The 20424-nt window shown below is 31.1% G+C and overlaps 1 protein-coding gene across 1 annotated transcript in view; it reads left to right on the top strand.

The window, feature by feature from the left end:
* Nucleotides 1-579: 579 nt before the first annotated feature.
* The window catches only part of SLC4A10 (solute carrier family 4 member 10), a 178910-nt gene continuing 159065 nt past the window's right edge, over nucleotides 580-20424 (top strand). The window contains exons 1-2 of the mRNA XM_023528479.1: nucleotides 580-660; nucleotides 20328-20409. Of these exons, the coding sequence (XP_023384247.1) occupies nucleotides 580-660; nucleotides 20328-20409 (163 nt within the window). The remainder of the gene's footprint in view (nucleotides 661-20327; nucleotides 20410-20424) is intronic.

The following is a 20424-nucleotide window of genomic DNA, read 5'->3' as shown; positions in this document are numbered from 1 at the left end:
AGTTTTAACAACTTCTAATTTTGATGAGTTTGATGAATGTTGATGTACATGGTTTGGAGGGCAGATTCCTTTAAGAGAATAAAATTTTTCTTGTTAAATCATTATACTAAAGTTTAGTCACATATGGAGAAAACTGTCTAATAATTTAAAATTGCTATTTTAATATAATATCTGTAGCAAACACATTGGACACTTAATTAAAAAGAACATTGCTTATTTTTCAAGGACAGACAAAAAAATATCAAACTCTCCTTGGCAAGTGAAATCTTTATAGTAGCAGAAGTGGGAAACTTGAAGGATGTGGCTCATTCTCTGTTTGATGATGCAGAATTGCTCTAAGCAGTAAGCTTACTGTTTTCGGAGAGCATTAGCAGCTTCAGCAAATACAACTGTGTCATCCTCCTTTGATACAGGGTGTTTTTACTGCAAAGGGGAGACGATAAACAGTGTATGATTTGATATTTTCATGATGGCTTAAAAAAATACTGATGGACAGATCTGCTGTTTGATGTTTTCTTCACTAGCCCTGAAGATGCTGAGACATAGAGATGGCCGTGATTATCTTTTGTAAGACAGGAAATGCAATCTTTAGGGGTTTCTGGAAATAGAAAGGTCATGCAGTCTGGAACCTGTGAGCCTTTACAGTCTCTAAGTCATCAGGTATGACCTCATGGATTATGATGAAACTATTAGATTGTAGAGTTATTGCTTTTCCTAGCTCTTTCTTGTTTGGAATATATTAATCCATGTAATTGTTTCTTATTACATTTTCCTTAGGATATCTGAGCAAGTAATATTTATAATGATAGATACCAGGTAAACCATATGAATTTTAGAAATATGTGTGAGTCTGTGTGTGTATGTATGTGTGTGTGTGAGTTTACTTTATAGCTTTTATGGGGGGAAATAGAGAATCAGAAAACAATTCTTTGTATGTGATTCAAAGCAAGGTTTGGGGCTTTACAGATTTTTTCCAGATTAAGCCTGAATATAGTCAGACTGAATCTTTTATTTCGAATGATAAAAATAGCATACATTGTCCAAACTGATAAGGATACTTATCAGTTTATAGTGATATATTAAAATTTTTGTATCTGGAATTTCCTGAGCATAGAAATAGATGTTGCTACTTGTAGTGTACAACCACACAACAATACAAGTGTGATGAGTGGAGTCATGTTTATTAGCATCTGAGCTGTAAACTAATTTCCTGAAATTTATATTTCAGTATCCAAACTGTCTTAAAAGGCACTGGTTATAATAATTTCTCAGATTTATTGAAATATTGATGCTCTTGGTACTCATGATGTAGATATTTGCTAAGGCGTTGCTTACAGATGAAAGCAGACAATAATTTTTTTTCAAGGAAAGCTTGTAACATTTAAGCTTGTTTAAGTCTTTTGACCCAGAGGTATTCTGCATTTGTTTACTTTCATTTTCAAAATGAAAAGACTTGACTACATTAAACATATTAACTACAAAGAGCAGAGAATCGTCACAGCAAAGAATTTGGATTTTTATATATCTATTTTATCCTGTTACTCTTTTATTTTAAACTATTTTTACTAATCAAGTTACAATGCATTTAACTTTGGTTTGTTGTAGCATATCCTCAGAATTACATGCTTGGGTAATTATAAACTGTGCCTGTGTTTGACATTCAGATTATTCAGAAGGAAATATATTTTATTATATTATTCATATTTTTGTCTCAATTTTAGAAGACTTGGCATTTACCTGAGCAGGTATTCCATATTAAATGAGCAAAAAGAGATAAAATGTTACAGCATCTCTCGACAGAAAAATTGTTTTGTTTTTATGATTTTGTAGCGTGATTATGAGTTAATGCTTCATCATGGTGAAATGATGTAGTATTAAAAATGAATATATTTATCAAAAGACCAAAGTGGAAGTCTGAAACAGTGATTTAATTCAATTCTTTAATTAAAAACACATTGAAAAAATTTTACCTACTGATATTGGCTATAATTTATATGTTACTCAGGCTACTTAGCCAGCTTATATTCTTATTAGTAGGGAAGATTGCCAAATTTTTAAGCTTGATTAGTTTTGGAATGATTTGAATATACCTTTTGGTTGCTACAAAACCTGTTTAATCTGTTAGAATTTATTTTCAGTATTTGCATGTATTAGTCATTATGAGTACATTCTGTTTCTTGGCATTGCTTTGGGATTCCTCTAAGTATTGGTTTCACAGCATTCTGCTATTTTTCACTGTATTTGTGACCTTTCAAAAGAACCAAACCATAAAGATTTTTTGGTTACTTTATTGGCACTCAAATGAGAATATCTCAAAAGTTTCGTAAGGTGAAAAAAAAAATCATTGTCTTAGAATTGTTGTTTCTTTTATAAATAGGAGAGATTTCTCTCTATTGCTATGCCAAAATACATTGCATTAAAAAGTAAAGATTGATTAGAATGTTGCAGACATTTTAATGTAATGTCAACTGATTTTTCCTGTGCAGCAAGACGATCTTGACTTCTGAATGGTGAAATTGATTGTAAATCTGCCCAGTAACAATTGGTCATCTTCTTTTTACAATGGTTGCCTGTATCTGTACCATTTTATATAAGCATTTTATTATATATCATAATGGTTTCTAAAGGTAAGCTGTCTATAAACAGCTATTTGAGTAACTGTTCAACTCAGTAAATTTTTGAAAATTGATCATTTGCATGATACTGTATTTAGTGTTGTGAGGAATACAGAAAAGAAAAAGTTGTTTCCTACTTTCAAGGAGGTGATAAGAAAATGTACATGAGCTATGCTCACATTTTGAATTCACTTTTCAAAGGTGGCATGCTGCAATCAGTTTTAATTTATAAATTAATAAATCCTAGAATTAGTTACCCATAACTGTTTTTTTTCTCATGTAAATTTCTTGGTATTAGAGAAATAAAGACTGGGTCAAACTGTATAATTAAACATTTCATAATTTCGACAACTTTGTTAAGTTCTTTTATAACATAATTTGTTTTATTAGGGCATTATAAACTGAATAAAAAAATAACCATATATGTTTTATAAACCACTGTTGTTAATTTATTTTGAGAGTGAAGGTAGATCTAGCACATTTGCAGGAGGTGGAAGTAGGGACCCCAAGAATCAGCTCAAAACAAGGATGTGACCATTCCAGTTTATCCCAGGCTAGGCATAAGTAATTATGCATTATGGAAGGGAGTTTTGACTTCATAGGGATTAAACTTTGGAAATAAAGAGTAGCAAGTTTGGGAGTGTTTGATGATGATGAGGTCATTTAGAGAGATGTTTGTATAAAATAGGGTGGGGAGATAGGGTTCAACTCAGGCTCTCAGAAAGGGGACTGGGAGGAACTCATGCGGAAATAGGTTTTAGCCAGCTAGCTGTTGGACATACAGGCACTATTCTCTTCTCTTTCATACCAGTATGCTGAAACAGTATGTTTTCTCCAGAACCCCAAACTGGGGCATGCTGCCCAACAGTGTCTCCAAAGTTCTTGTTTTCTTGCAGTAGAGCAATAAAAAATTAATTTGCAAATTCTTCTGGTTTGTATAGTATGGAGATTAAGCATCCAGACTGCCAAATTTACTTGGTTCAAATCTTAGATATACCACTTACCAGGTGTGTGATCTTGGGCAAGTTACTTAACCTTGCCGGATATCAATGTCCTCATTTGTAATATAGGAATAATAACGGTACCTACCTCAAAGAGTTGTTGTCAAGATCAAGTGAGTTAATGTATATAAAGCACTTGTAAGAGTACCTGGTAATACTAAGCCATCATTGCCAACATTATTTGTTGACAGACATTATATACATTTTAAGAGCTGGAATGGGCTATTGGCAAGTGTTCATAATAGTATTCATACAGTTTAGTTTTATTCCTTCTCCTTCATTCTCCTTATTAAATAAAAGGTCAGTCAGAAATGTATGGTACACTGAAATAAAGATGGTTATAAAAATGCAAGGAAAGAAAAACATGTTACCTCTGATTAAATTCTAACATTAAACTGACTATAAGAATTGTGACTTGATGAAAAATTTGTGTTTAAAGTTATTTTCAACTGTTTACTAGGATGATTTAAGATTCTATTAGGATTCTATGTGTGTAGACCTTCTGCCTTTCTGTATTATACCAACTATATTCATGACAGAAAAATTACTGGGCCATTGGGTAAATTTCATAGCAATGTTGGGTCATTTTTTGTTATAATTGAAGATTAAAAATGAGTAAATATCAAGGTTTAAAGAAAATAATAAAGAGAAGTTATATAGCTTAGATTTTATCATCTGAGTTATTTTTTAAATCACGAAAACTATCCAGGGCAAACAACTTTACTGAAAATTAAATTAAATTTTTTAATGAATATTTTTTATTCCAGATGAAAAAATAAAATGAAATATGTTATAAATACTGTATATATATATATATATATATATATATGAATAGAACTTCAAATTTCTATTTCATAGAGGTTAATATTTTAAATTGCTGTGATTATTTAATGTAAAAACATTTGTTTGCTTAAAAATTGTCAAGCTTCTAAGTACAAGTGAGTAATTTGATATTTGAATGAAATCTAAATGCTTAAGTGTTACCTTTTATGACATCTTTGCATTTTAGTTTTCTTGAGCAATTTTCTCAATGTGCAGCTATTTCTACAAAATTGGCACAGGATCATGCAAATGTCAGCATATGCAAAATATGCAATTTGTTAAAACAAACAGACAAACATGAAAACCTTATAGTGTTCTGCTAAGCACAGTACTGGACAAGGATATAAAGACCAATGGTTCCCTTCCTTTAGGAAGTCACAGATCATGAGTCATAAACTGTAAATACAAGTAACTATACAGAATGTGGAAAGCAGTGAGTGCCATCAAGATTCAAAAGAGAGATGAAAGAAGCAGAAATTATTCTTCTGTGAGTTCAATGGGCAGAATATTCCAAGCTTAGTGGGGAGAGGAGAAGAGAGGCTAGATGGGGAAGTAGGGAAGTATGGAAAAGGAAGCAAAAGAGATAGACCTTAAAGATTGGCCAGGATAGAGGAAAGGTCATTTCAGGGAGAAGAATCAACATGAGCAAAGGTAGGGAGGCAGAAAGCAAATAATATGAAGAATTTCATTTTGCCCATAGCCTGGTGGGATGATTTAGACCACTACAGGAAAGGTTTACTGAGATCAGATAGTATAGATTCTTGAATGTTAGATTATGATTTCTAAACCAAGAACATTTCTGTGCTGATCTACTTATTCTTGGGAGAAAATAAAATAAAAAACACGAAGAGCAGTACCTATATTTTATAGTCACTTTCAGAGCTTTAACCCTCCTGAGACTTTGGAAATGAAAATTAAATTCCTGAGTAGATTTAGTAGCTAGTAGACAAGGTAGGGGGTAGAAACAAAATGAAGGATTTTAATAAAATTATCAAAATTGCATGTGAGAGCATTTCTCAGTCTATCCGCAACCACTCAGAAGTCCTAGATTTCAGATCCTAAGAGACCTCCTGCTTGTCCCTGATGTAAACTCTATTTTATTGGTAGATAATCTGATTTAGCTTTGGCTTTATTTTTGACATTTCCTAGACCAAGGACAATCTGGAGGGATCATTTTAATGCAATGAATATGTATGTCACTATGGTGAATATTTGTATAATAAGGACTTTGTCTTAAGTAAAATTGAAAATAGAAATTGCTATTTATAATCACAGAAGTCATAGGGATATTTTAGCTTTGCTCTTTGTTCATTTAGAAATAATAAAGTAAACTGTTTGCTGCTAATACTTTTAATATGACCTTTAAATCTACTTCATACATCAGAAGCATTTCAGTACTGCCTGAGGTTAGTTAAAAAGCTGGGTAATATCCAAGAGCAGATTTCCTTTAGATGTGACAGCTGGGATATGACTTTTGTTATCAGGCCCAGGAAGATGATATTTGTACATAGGAATTGTTAAAAAATTAGAATCGCATACACTTATTTAGTACATTATCCATATAAAGGATGTCAGAAGTAAAACTTAGGGAATTCCACAGGTGTGAATAAAAATGAAATCAGACACACTTGCTCTTCTGGCTCTATATTTAGAGCAATAGCAAACCCATGTAATTGAGAATATGCTGTTTCTTATTGTAGAAGTCTGCGTTATTAGAAAACCCCATTTTCTAGAAGTTCTTGTGAAGTTGTTCTTATTAATCCTTGTGACTTCACATTGCCTGGGAAAGAGCCATACATATGGTAGATACCCAACAAATTTTTAGTACTTGTTTAGACTCAGACCTATTTCTGGAAGATGCCTTGGAGATCACTGGGCTTCGTATTGTTTTAATACTTTTAAACATTTAAACATTAAACATTTTTTTTCCTCAAAAAGCAGATAAAAGACTTTAGTGATCTTTTTATCACCCAAGCCTTTTAAAAAATGATAATACAGGAATATAGATAAAAATAAGTTAAAAAAGATAATTGAATATTCCTTTATCAAGACTTTTGTTTTAAAAGGCAGCAGAGCCTGGTTTCAATGAAATGCACTGCAAAATGTGCTGCATATAAATGTGTACCATCTAGTCATACCCTTTTTCCCCCTCAAATTTTATTCAATCAAATAAGAATTTAATGAGTCTGTTGTATATTATTGAAGGAGGCAGTACAGCACAGTTGCTAAGAGCTGGATGCGTTTGGATCCCATATCTTCTACATTACTGACAATGTTTATTTTAGGAATGTTACCTAATTTATCTTTCCTCAGTTTTGTCATCTGTAGAATGGAGATACTAATATGCTAATTTCTGGAATTATAATGAGAAAGCTACAAAAGATATAAAACAAATCCACCCCTTCAAGGAACTTACCTTATAGCATACATAAGGTATAATATATATACATGTATACACACACATATTATTTATGTTTGTATATATATATATACACATTATACTTTAATTATATATAGTATACTGAAAAAGAAACTAAGTAGTTTACCTAGGTTCAAAATTGCCAGCAAAGGAAAGGATAACATGGGATTCAAACCAGAAAGTTTAGCTTACTAGAGCTCTTGCTCTTAACTAGTGTGTTATACTGTTTAAAGTTATATACACCTGAATTAGATAGCCATGTATAAGTTAGTGTACTCTAAATGCCAAATTGAGATGGGAGACATCATTTAAATTGAAACTGCCATGGAAGACCATGGTAGAAGTGTGACATGACTGTCATTGACTTGCATTATATTCTTTCTGATTTCTCTTTCACTGTAATTCATATATTTAAAGTCATTAGCGTAATTCCTGCTGTAGATTCTAAATAAGTTATAGTTATTATAATATTTCTGATAATTTCTTCTCAATATCCCCTAATTGGTGCAACATACTGTTTGAAAACTACATATCTAATCTATACTCATGACTTAAATTACCCACTAATGATTCTTAATTTTGACTGTGCATCAGAATTATATATTTAGCTTATTTAAAATTAAATTTATTGGGGTGACATTGGTTAATAAAATTATATAGGTTTCAAGTGTATAATTCAATAATATGTCATATATACATTGCATTGTGTATTCACCACCCAAAATATTTAGCTTTTTAGAAACATTAATGTTCCAAGCTTATCTTAGAAGTACTAAGTAAAGTCTGTGGAGATAAAGCCCTATATTTACAAAAAGCTTCCCAAGTGAATCTAATGGGCAGCCAAAATTGAGAAATTCTGCTTTACATGGTGACAAATTCTAAATCTGTAGATCAAATCTACATCTTAACCTCTGTCTAGTGTTCCAGACATTGCATCTTGTTAGACATCTCTGCTCATTTATTTTATAAATGTTTCAAACTTGGTATGTTCCAAATTAAACTTATTATTTTCTCTTCAATACCTCTTTGTTTTTCCTAGCATGATTACCTTATAATAATTTTCAACTTCTTTATCATTACCTTAGATCCAGTTACTCACCAAGTTATGTAGATTGTTTCTTCTAAGGAGTCCAAAATTTACCCTTTCTTTCCATTCCCCTTTGTCTTGACCTCACTGTGAATTCACATCAATTTCTCAGCTGGACTATTGTAATCATTTCTTAATTGGTATTTCTTTTTCTTCTCATAGCCCATCCCTGAAGCAACTTGCTCACCACTCAGCTGCCAGGAGTACTCTTTCTGAAATGGAAACCAGAAACAGGCATTTGACTACTTAAACTCATTCTAAGGCTCCTCATTACCTTTAAGATAATTTTCAGAGTTGAGATAAGTGAGAATATACAATTTTTGTCTTTCTCATTCTGACATATTTTACTTAGCATAATGCCCTCAAGTCTATTCATGTTTTTACAAATGGCAGGATTTCCTTCTTACTCATGGCTGAATAATATTCCATTGTATTAATTTTATCCATTTATCCATCGATGGGCTTTTGTTCTTTTCATATCTTGGATATTGTGAATAATGTGGCAATGAACATGGGAGTGCAGATATCTCTTTGAGATAGTGATTTTATTTCCTTTGGATATATATCCAAGAGTGGGATTGCTGGATCATGTGGCAGTTCTATTTTTAATTTTTTGAGGAATGAGGTAGTGCCATTTAAACACAGCCATTCTTAGTTAAACCTAGTCTAAATTCTACTAGAGAGAGACAGACTCTCTCAAGCCTTTGTAAATGCTGTCCTCTTTGCCTATAGAGCTTTTGACTCCTCATGTCTCTTTGTTTTTGCCTGGCTAACTCTTTCTTATGCTTCAAGATTTATTTCGATTGAGCATCACCTCCTTTTGAAACATTTTATTGCCCCTTCAGAGTGAATTAGTTGTTTTTTCCTTATGTTCTTCTGAATTCCAGTATTTACCTAATTAAAGCACAATACATGCTCTATCGTAGTCATTGATTTTCCTGTCCTGACTATGAACTGTTTAAGGGCAAAGGTAGCACCTTTTATTTCTTTAAAGCCAGCACCAATACAGTGCCTGACACATGGTAACTACTTGATAAATTTTTGTCAAATAGAAAAATGGGGAATGAGTATGAAATATTCAGGGAAAAACAATGTCCTAGGTCACTTAGGAAACCATTATGAATTCATATTAGCTGAGGTGTATAAGTAGACTTTGACCAGACTCTGAAGTGTTTTAAAGTTAAATTAAGAAATTTTTGATGTTATGCTGTACTAATGTAATACCTTTGTAGTGTAGCTTATTGCTTAAGAGTATTGACCTGCCTTCAAACTTCACCTCTTCCTCTTAGTAGCTAAGAGTTCCTGGGAAAGTTTTTTAGCCTCTTTACATCTCAGAATACTCATCTCTTTGGAAGATTTTTAATGAGTAAAAGTATTTCAATTTCTAGCACTGTGCCTGGCACATTGTAAACCACATAATGAATGTTAGTTCTTATTGTTACTGCAATTATATACAACACTGAGAAAAATCAAACAGCTAAGGGATTAAGTTTCAGAATGTAGAGTTAGAATTATCCAGTGATTGACCATTTATATGAGAATCAGAAAACCAAATTTTACTTACTTCTTGCCCTGCCATTGCCTTCCTATAATTTTTGAATGTATCTTAATTTCCTCATATAAAAAATTACAGTAAAAGCAGTAGTATTAATGTTTTCCTCACCAGAATGTTGTAATCATTTGTGATGTCTAAAAAAAAACCCCAAAGCCTGTCAAATTAAAAAGAGTGGGGATTTATATCTTTCGAAGTCAGTAATTCTAGGTAATTACCAATTACCTAGAATGTTCTTCTTATTCACCTTGATAATCCTATTTGTCTGTTAAGGCTTAGTTTAAGCATTAGTTAGTGAGATTAGGTAGTCATTTATATATTCTTTAGAATACTAAGCTTACCTCTAGTATAACATTTGAAAAATCCTTGTATGTCATTTCACTTAAAATGTGAAATCCTAAAAGGCAAGTGTATCTTTTAATTTAGTAGCCCCATGGCCTAGTATAGATTTCTGGCACATGTTAAATGATTAGTAAATATTGACTCAATAAGTAGACTATGTTATATAAATTGAAGAAAAAAAGTTTCTGATGCTCATTCAGAGGTTACTGGAGATTAAAAATATGTGTTAACAATTACAGTGAACTATAATAGTAGCAGAATAAATATTAGTAGTAGAATAATAGTAATATGACTATATTACCTTTGCTGATATGTTCTGAAAATGTAGGAGAGTTAAAGATGAAGTAAAATAAAGAGACTTTAGGTAAACTATCAGATACAATACACACAGCTACTTTTCCTTTCTCCCCAAATTCTATTAAAAAGTCCAAATGTATTTTTTAACCCTTTCCCTCTACCGAAACTAAATGAAAGTGGGAAGAATGGGATAGGAAAAACCCAGTGACAAGATTTTGTGAGCAAAAAATGCAGAAGGAAAATATCAGGTAACTTGGCTACCTGAGAAAACAGAATTGTAAACTGGCAGTGAGAACCAATCCAGTTAACACTGAAGCATCCTAAAAAGACACCAGGTACCTCTGAAAGAGTATCAAGCTGTTAAAGTAAATAGTATTGCATTAAAATTCAATCACATTTCCAGATCTTCCTTCTTCACTTCAGCCAACTAGGCAAATATCCCACCTCTACTCCAGCAGTAGACTGGAGTTTTGTTTTATGGAGAGGATTAAACAGAATCTTTATAGACTGAATAACCTAGGTACAGTTAAGGTCAGAAAGCACCATATTAAAAACAGTTGGATTCAGTAAGAATGCTGTGATCTCAACTCTTTCTCTCCATATTGCTCCTAGAAAGCTGGTAGCCAGACCTTCATATACCAGACAGGAATCTAATAAGCTTAAGAGGAAAGTCTCAGACATATTGACATCAAGTTTCCCCAAAGAAATAGCCAAACCAAATTATTTCATGGTATGCTCAAAATTGACAAGCCGTATTCATACTTATGGCTTTAATTAGCTTTTTAGTTTCATACTTTTAAATATGAGCACAGAACCAAAGATCATGAGACTTCTAAGGAAAACTTCTAACATAAAAAATAGAAGCCATTGATCTTTTTTTTACATTTGACATCAAAAACAAAAGTAATGAAAGCAAAAATAAATAATTGGAGATTAATTCTTCTAAGTAGTAGAAGAAATATATCTCAATTATACACAAATTTAATTCGAATAGTAGATATTTTTGGTCTTGTGAAGGGAATAAATAAATAAATAAATTTAAAAAGTTATTTACCAAGAGTGTTATACATTTTTACTTGTCCTTTTCCTTTTTTTTCATTTGCCATTTCAAATCTAATTACATTTCCCCACATGATTAGGGTATTTTTATTTTTTCTCTACATATCTCTTGAAGTTTGAGATAATTAAAAAAATTAAGAGCACAATTTTTTTCTTGTTTGTTTGGTTTGTTTTTTTTTTTTTTTTTTGGGATCTAAAAGGGAAAAGAAATAAAGTGGCCTTTCCCCATTCCTTCTCCCATATTTTGGCATTTATATAACTAGGAAAATCACTTTGCTTAAAGTTGCTGTTAAATGTAATAGAAGTCAATATTTAGTAAATTGCATGACTAAGATTTCTACCACTTTATTAATGATATGAAAAACATGACTAATAATCACTGAGGTTAAAGAAAAAAATCGTTGAACTGGTTAGACCTGCTTACTTTAATTTTTAAATTAATTATTTAAATACTACACTTTCATAACTCAAGCATATACCTGAAATATCTGTTTTACTACTTGTTTTATTATTGAAGTTCACCTTCTAATGTTTTATTTATTTACTCAGTACCATTTAGTTATCTAAAAATCTTGAAATTTCCTTGTTTATTTAACCCATAATGCTTTACAAATATTTTATCATTCTCGTTGTGGCTTGATTTATTGGTTTTCCTATGTTGGGAAACTTCTTTCCATTTTTAGTTTGCAAATTATTGAATATTCAAGTCTAATTCACCTATAAATCATTAAAGTATAGAAACTATGAGCTTCTTTCAGTTTAAATAATTTATATAGTTCACTATTGTATATGTAGGCCAATTCAGAACTGTCCTAATTTATGATAAGAAGGCTAAATACTTGTGTAGAACTCTAATGTTATAGACTCTTATAATGTAAAGAACGTCTTAATTAATGATGGAAAAGATACAAATTGCTAGTTTTATTTAAAATATATATATATATACCTTAAAAATGTATATGTATACCTTTATCCCTTTCCTATAATTGATACTTATGTCTCCTGCAAGTCTTGAATATATCAGTAAAAATATCAGGATTTAAGGTGGCAGGAATGGAGGAAGGTATTGACATATGAGAGGATTATAAATGTTATTGTCTTAGGCTAAATCACAAATAGGTACTCGAATACAGACAAAAAATGACTCTTACATTGAAGTAGGAAACAGGGTTATTATACAAAAATTCAAGTATTGTCCGTAATAGAAAGGATCTTAGAAATCATGGAGTTGATTTTTAAACTCATCTTATTTTTATTTATATTTTTTAAAAAATATTTGTTTATGTCCTTTACTTTTTTGGCTCAGGAATCCTCCTTGCATTTCAGACATCCTTTATGGGATCATTTTATTTCATCCTGAAATATATACTTAGAAATTCCTTTATAAAGGATATGGTGTTGATAAATTGTCCCAGTTTCTGTTTGTCTGAAGTGTCTTTCAAAAATATTAGCTTAGCTTGATATTTACTTCTAGAGTAACAATTTTTTTCCTTAGTAACCTGAAGATATTATTTTATTGTCTTCTGGTTTCTTTCATTAGTTCGTCTTTTCTGTCTTCTAGAACTTCAGTTAGGTATATGTTAGACTTTATCATATTATCCTCCACTTAAATATTATCTATATTTTTCATGTTCTTGTCATTCTGTTCTATACTCTGAAATTTTTTCAGATATTTTCCCCAGTTTTCTAATTCTTATATTATCTGTATAGTCTACTGTTTTACCTATCCGTGAAGTTTTTAATTTTAAGAATTAAATATATCTATATTTACAAATTATTATAATTTCTGGAAGTTCTGCTTTTTTTACATCAAGATTTTTATTCCTGTCCCAGGTTTTAGAAGTTTTCTTTCCAGGCATTTGTATTGTAAGGAGAACTAAAACAGTATCCTGGTAGTTTAGTATCAAGTTAGTTCCACTTTAAGTCCCACTAATGTCTTTCACTTATTCAAATAACTAGACTCTTGTTTTGATACTTAAGACAAACTACCACTGTGCACCTTTGTCTGTCTACAAAGATATATTGATATTTTAAAAATCAGCTCAAGTGTATCCCTTAATGGAGTCTTTACTGACTTTCTTGGACAAAAAAATGAACTTTTTGGTTGAGTGTCACCCGTATGAATTTCTTTTACACTACCATTGTGTGTTGTACTTCACATGAAGTCTGTAAGCTCTTTGAGGGGAGTAACCATGTCTTATTTATTTTTGTGGCCTCGATAGTACAAATGACAATGTAAATAACATTGATTGGGAGCTTAATACATGCTTGGTATATTCAAGAACTTCTCGTGTTAATAAGTCACTCAAGACACAGAGAAATTACATAAGCTGCCTAAAGTCACACAGCTATGAATTAACTGAAACACAATTTGAATCCAGGTGGCATGTGGACCCACATACCTTCTCAGCATTTATCCACCACTGCTTTTTTGTCGACCTCCTAAATGAGGGATAGGTCATACCAGTAAAAACTTGTACTTGAACACCAAACTAGCTCATGGGATTGTGGCAGATGCTTAAGGAAGAACACAGCAGGACAAATGAAGAAAGGAATATAAGACAGATGGAATCTCGTAGGGCGTTTATGAGCAAGCAATATGAAGAAATTAAAGACAGCATGAGACAGCAGTAAGGAAATATAGCAGCCGTTAACATCATTTTCTGGGTACAAAATCTGGTTCATAGGCAGAACTGAGACTCTAGAAGGATTCTTAAGAAGACAAGAATCAAGTTCAGAATTTAAAACAAACAAATGTGGAAGATAGGGTAGGAAAATAAGGCAGGAAATTAATTATATAGATATCACCACCCTTCAAAATACTTTTGGCTAATTAAAACTGTTCTTAACATATCAAACACTTGTTATCCTTAACCATCAGATTTTAGGCTCACTAGGAGAGATCATATTCTTTAGGTCACAGTAGCAGTAATAAGTATAATACTGTATGTTATGATGAAATTAATTCTGAGGCAGAAATAGCTTATCATTGGAGAACTTCCACCCCTGAAACTTTCAACCCTGAACTTGACTCTGGAATATTTCATGTCAGTCAATGAACTTCCTTGACCTAACCGTGTAGTTCCCTAACTGGTCTTTAGAGTTTGAATGAGTGGAGTTTTCTAAGTAAATAGATGAGAAAAGTCTTGAAGTTTTTACATGATGATGTAGTTTATGCCTTCTTAGTGCTGTTCCTAGGACAGAAGGTTTTACTCTCCAATTCTTATTCTCAGTTCTATTTTTTCTTATATGTGTAAATATTAAATAACACATTGACTTTGCATAGGAAAATGAAACCTAATTGCCACCTTCTCAATCAGATACTTTAGAAAGAAAACTCAACTGCTTTTATTAAAAGTACATAAGGCAGTAAAAAGAGTGATTTATTGAGCTACTTTATAATAAATACATTTCATATGATTTAATTAATGCAATGTATAAGATAGATTTAACTCATATTACTGTGAGATGGTATGATTTATATTTTAGAGTAGATACCAGAAATTAAATACCTAATTTTAAAGTAATATGCTAGTAAAACTAGAAGGGTTCATTTATTTTATGAAAATACAACATACTAAGTGAAATTCAAAGTTCTGCTTTACTTATGCTTAGATTCCAGTTGAGCTAGTATTTATTGAACTCTTATGATATATAAATCTCTAAGCTGATGCTTTTATGTCTATTACTTTATTTAATACAGCATAATACAATTAGAGGTTAAAGAGTTGACCTTTTATATTTGTATAATATTTTAGCTTACTTGGTAATGAAAAAAATGGAATACCTACAGAATAAATATGGATGCATATGTTGAATATTAACATTGAATCTAAATGTTAATGTTCAATTTTCTTTATTTCATAATTTAAAATACAAGGTAATGAGGATATGGATAAGAAAACCAAGAAGTTAAAACAGTAACAACACATTATTAAAGCAGAGTATGTAAATAATGTGGTGAGATGTTACAAGGTTGGAAAATACATGTTTTAACGTTAGTGAAATGAATAAAATCAGCTGTAGCTTTCTATGAGGTATTTTAACATTAATAAGAACTGACAAGTTTGGAGTCTTTTAAAATAATAACACTTCAAAAGCTAGCTCTCAATTCATGTTTATAAAATACATATATATTATATATAGAAATATATATTTTATATATATATATATTACTACCTCTTTTTAAATCAGTACTTGAAATTTTTCACTCATCGATGAAGATATTTATTCCATAGGTTGAGAGAATATTAAAAGTTGATTTCTGCAGGGTAGAAAAATATAGAGGTATTCCTTGTTATGAGAATACTTTTTGCAAGTGTTAAATACTTATATTTTATTAATATTTATTTAAATAATTTTATTAGCATTTAACTAATTCATAAAATACTTATATTTTACTCTTTTGTACCCCCTTTCACACATCCAGAAGTTTACTCTCTTTTTCATTTCTTTAAGAAACTAAGCATTCTTGTTTTAATCATGTTTTTGAGTTCTTTGATTCAGAGTCTCTTCCCCAGAATTTTTTCCCTCTGCTATTCACTCAGTAGTATTTTTTTGGTATTTTTCTTTGATATATCTTAGTACATAGGTTGCCCTTTTGTTGTATGTACATCTCTACAAAATTAGATGTCATGGATTTATGGTCATTAAAATAAACCTGATATATATGTATAGGTCAGGGTCATAGCAGAAAACAGATGGTCACTCAGTAGGTGGTAAAGAGTTTAATGTAGGGACTATTTTTAAAGATATGTGATTTTTTTTTTAGGATAAACACAATTTTATGTAAATTACTGTAATAACATGAGAATTTAAGATTCACCATTTTTATGTTTAGTTTATTAGTTTTATAAAAATTATTAAGTAATTGAAAAGATTTGCAATCAGGTAGTAGAAATATCTATAAAGGAAAAAGAACCTATTCAATTTGTAATTGCAGTTTAAAATATAAGAAATTAATCAAAAGCTATTGTTATATTTTGACAGTTTTGTAAATTGACTTAAAATGAAAGCCAACTTAAAAAAAAATAAAGATATAGGCAGGATAAAGGGAAATCAACTAGGGTTAGTAAAATCCCAGCAACTTGCAACAGCCACAAACTGTCAATCCTTCTCGCCCTAAAGAGCAAGGTGTGGGAACAGTTAATGCAAACTGGGAAGATCTATAGCTGTAGAAGAGTCACATGATAAGAGTTTTGGTCTTTGATGGAGGAACACAGCTATTGCCCAGCTATGACCAAACAGGGCCCATGTCTATCTCCTCCCTCTCTCCAGTTGTCTGTCATTATATCTTATTGGCTGAACTCTAGAGGAGAAGACTGCAGAGTGGATCAGTTATGGCTAATGGAGAATATACAACACATCATATTATCCTAATACCTAATAGAAGGCAGAAAAAGTGATTGCTTTAAAAAAATTGTTATGATAAATAATTCTAGGGAAGAATAGTCTGAATTGGAAATGAGTTACTTTCTTCTCTATTAATCCATTCTCATATGAGATGAGAATTTATCAAGAGGACATGAAAAAGTGAATTTTCCTGCTCATGGGATTACTGTTAGATTTTGGCTTATAAAACTAGAAAAGTTTATTTCATTGAAGACTGCGCTCAAGATTATAGTAAATCAGAAAAATGCATTTTTTTTACATATTTATAGAGTGCTTAATGATATTTACAAATAATTCTAGAAGAATTTGTTGATATGTTTATCTGAATATTTTAACACTTAAATGTGCTGGCCCATATTGGTTGCTCTTTCATGAGGGAATGTGCTGGTTCGGTCACTTCAAATGTGAGAGCTGAGATAGAAAGCCCTTTTTTTCTGCTTTTTCTAATAATTGTTCAGTTAAAATAACAATAACAACAAAATTCTTCTCTTTAAAAGCTTTTTTTTGGAGATAGATATATTCCCAATTTACATTTATATACATTGAGATCCAACACAAAAATGTCTTAATGTTTTGATGCAATCAAATTTGAGAAAAATTATAGAATGCATTTGGGTTATGCCAGTCACATGGAGTTTGCCTTTAAAATAGCTCAATGCAAATTCAATTTAGTCATAAGCAGGGTTTAACTAGCGAGGATCACAGATAAAACTATTTTTTTCCCCCTTCTTTCTTGGGAAGAAGGCATTGGAGATATATACTTCAGTGGAACTAGGAAGAACAAGCTGTTACTCTCCTGGTATAAGGAAAAACAAAGTCAAAATAGTTCAGCAAAAAAATATGTTATTTATGCAATTATAATAATATGTCCCTAAATTTGATAGAAGCTTCAGAAATTGAAAACATTGATTTGAAAAGTAAAACATTATTATGTGTTCATTTGGTTAGAGGCTTACATAAATAGACTTAAGACGTGACTTCTGTGTGAATGAGTTACTATTACTCTGTTCCAGAGCCATAGTCTATACCAACGATTTTCAAATTGCAGTCCACAACCCATTTTTAAGTCCTGAAATAAATTTAATGGGTAGTGACTAGTATTTTTAAATGAAATAGAACACCCTGGAATAAAAAAATATCAGAGTACATTGTTTACAGTAAGGGTAAATGTTGGTTTGTGAAACTTTTGTTTTGACTACATATCTACGAATATGTGATTATGTTGGGATGTATAATATATTTCTCACTGTGGGTCATGTCCAAAAAATTTTTAAAGCATTGTCCTGTCTTATTTACTGGAATCAATCATCTTAACAAATGTTTACCCAATAGTAAATAGTAGCAAAGGTAAATTGTATTGAGAGGCAGTGTAACACATTTATATGTTCTCTTCCTCTGTAGTACTAAAATTTGTCCCTAAATGAGTAAATACATTTGGAAATTAGGGGATATTAATGTATTTGATGTTCAAGATACTGATAGTATAAAATAAAATAACTTATTTTACTTGTGTATTGGGATTACAACATAGACTGGTACCACGTGCCATGTGTCCCTCTGCATTCCCTTCATCACATCCTGTGTTTGTCTGCTCTTGGTAATAAGGAGGAAAGGAAATAGTCTATTAAAAAGTCTTGAATAATATTGAAATGGTCTTTTGAACTATAAGCAAAGTAGAAGAAGTTCAGTTTATGCATTAATATTAATTTGTATCTTGGTAATTTTCAGCCTCAAAGATTATACATTTGATGTTTCTATGGAACATCCAGAGAGTATTTAAATTGGATAATGTATGTGAATCCACAAAATATGTCACTTATATTGAGTTACATTCATATTCTAGGTTCTAGTTTTTTTCTTTCAGAAAAATACTAAAACTAGGTCACTTCTACTTGCAATTTTTATAGTAATTAAATAATCAACAATTTCCCATTTACATTTTCCTGCTTCTGTTGCAAAATTTTATTCTACCATAATATGGTCACATTAGCTAATCAATAAAATTGTCTTTTATATTGAACAGTATACATACTTTATGTAAATACAGAGACAAACCATTTTATATAAGCTTAAAATTGATTCAGGTCCTTGAAATCAAAATGAAATATTTTATTGTATAGGGGAAAACATCTTCATATATTCTATGTAAAGCTTTCTGTTTTGCAATTGATTTAAGAGGCTGCCATTGTGAAATACAGTGGAATAATGACCTTTGAACATGAATACATGACTTAGCATTTGGCATTCTTCCTAACAACACCCCAGAGACCAGAGGTGCATTCCAATGTGACATACATTTGAATATGTCTTGCAGAGGATACATTTGATTTGTAAATGTATCAAGAACAGATTCTAAATAGGCTGAAACTACTATTTGTCAGGTTTAGGAATATTATATAAATCCTGTATTTAGTTTTTATCAATTGCTATTATTGCTCAAACCAACAGATTTTTAAAACTTTGCCAGACAGAAGAGCAATGGGCTCTGAATCCCATCTTCATTTTCATTTCTTCTCTCATTCATACCGTAGGTTTTTTTTTTAACTCTGATTTCAAACACTTTGTCCTGACTGTCTCAGCACATGTTTTCAGAAAGCTAAAGGACTACAGAGTTAAAAACATGTCTTTCTAGTGTATACTTTGCTGCATGTAAAGCACATGAGAACTGATCTTTCTAGGTTGAAATATGTTGTCTATAATCCTACAGTTGAAAATACTGATTACAAAACACGGGAGGCTAAATCTCTATCAAGATTATGTTCAGGATCAAAAAGCTTGCAAATAAGGAACAAAAATCTTTTACTTTTCTAATAGCCATATACTAAGATAGTCTTAGAAATAGATCTTGGAAGATTCGTTTATCTTTAGTCTACCAATATACCTTTTCATCTCTCCTTTTGTGCTTAGCGTTCACTTTTAAGGCAATTTTACATAGGTGTTCACAATTAGATAAAAGTAGAAAGTAAACAGTATTTCACTTCATTCAGTATTTTGTTCATTCTCACATGGTCAAAATAGATTATACTCATTCCTCCCCCTATCATTTTATTGAGTATCAAAATCAGTGAGCATATTGTTTTGAGTGTGTACAATATACAGAAGACAGAGCCTCTCCCCGGCCATTCTAAATAGGTTAAAAAAAGAGAGAGAGAAAGAAACTGAAGGAAAGTTTAATGTACATGATTGTAATTTAAAGTTTAGTTTGGGTAAAATGCATTATATTGAAGCAAAGTAATTAGAATTGTAGTTTACCTAATAATTGCTAGTAATTGCTTCAAGGGATTAGGTTCTCAACAACCCGATTTCTAATGGCAGTGGAATTATTTCACCCTACCAGGCATTAGTGGTGTTAAAACTAATGCTTTTTATATTTTTCTAGTATAGTTCAAAATGTCATCTTGTTAAAAAGAATGTTTTTTATCAGAGACAAAAATGCATGTTAGTACATTGACCAGATAACTTTATCTGTTTTTCATCTCACTAATAAATAATGCCAACTGGAATGTTTGACTGCCTTCAGTTATATGGAAAATCAAATGATATTTCTTCTTTGAATATGTGGTCAAATTAATTTTGGCCTCCTTTTTAAACTAACCCTTGATACTTAAATAGAATAGTCATATATAAGTAGGTTAAAGTGACTGAATTAATCCTGTAAAATATTAAATCATATTAAAATTTATTTTCTGAAATTAAGAGAATATAGGTACTATCATTTAATCTCTTTCTTCCCATTCTACAGAGAAATGATGAAGAAGCAGTTGTGGATAGGGGCGGAACTCGTTCTATTCTCAAAACGCACTTCGAGAAAGAGGATTTAGAAGGTAAGAATTTTTTTT

Source organism: Pteropus vampyrus, unplaced genomic scaffold, assembly GCF_000151845.1.
Source record: "Pteropus vampyrus isolate Shadow unplaced genomic scaffold, Pvam_2.0 Scaffold2, whole genome shotgun sequence".
Classification (NCBI taxonomy): Eukaryota; Metazoa; Chordata; class Mammalia; order Chiroptera; family Pteropodidae; genus Pteropus; species Pteropus vampyrus.
The sequence above is the reverse complement of the archived record's forward strand: the minus strand, read 5'-3'. Positions and strand labels throughout refer to the sequence as shown.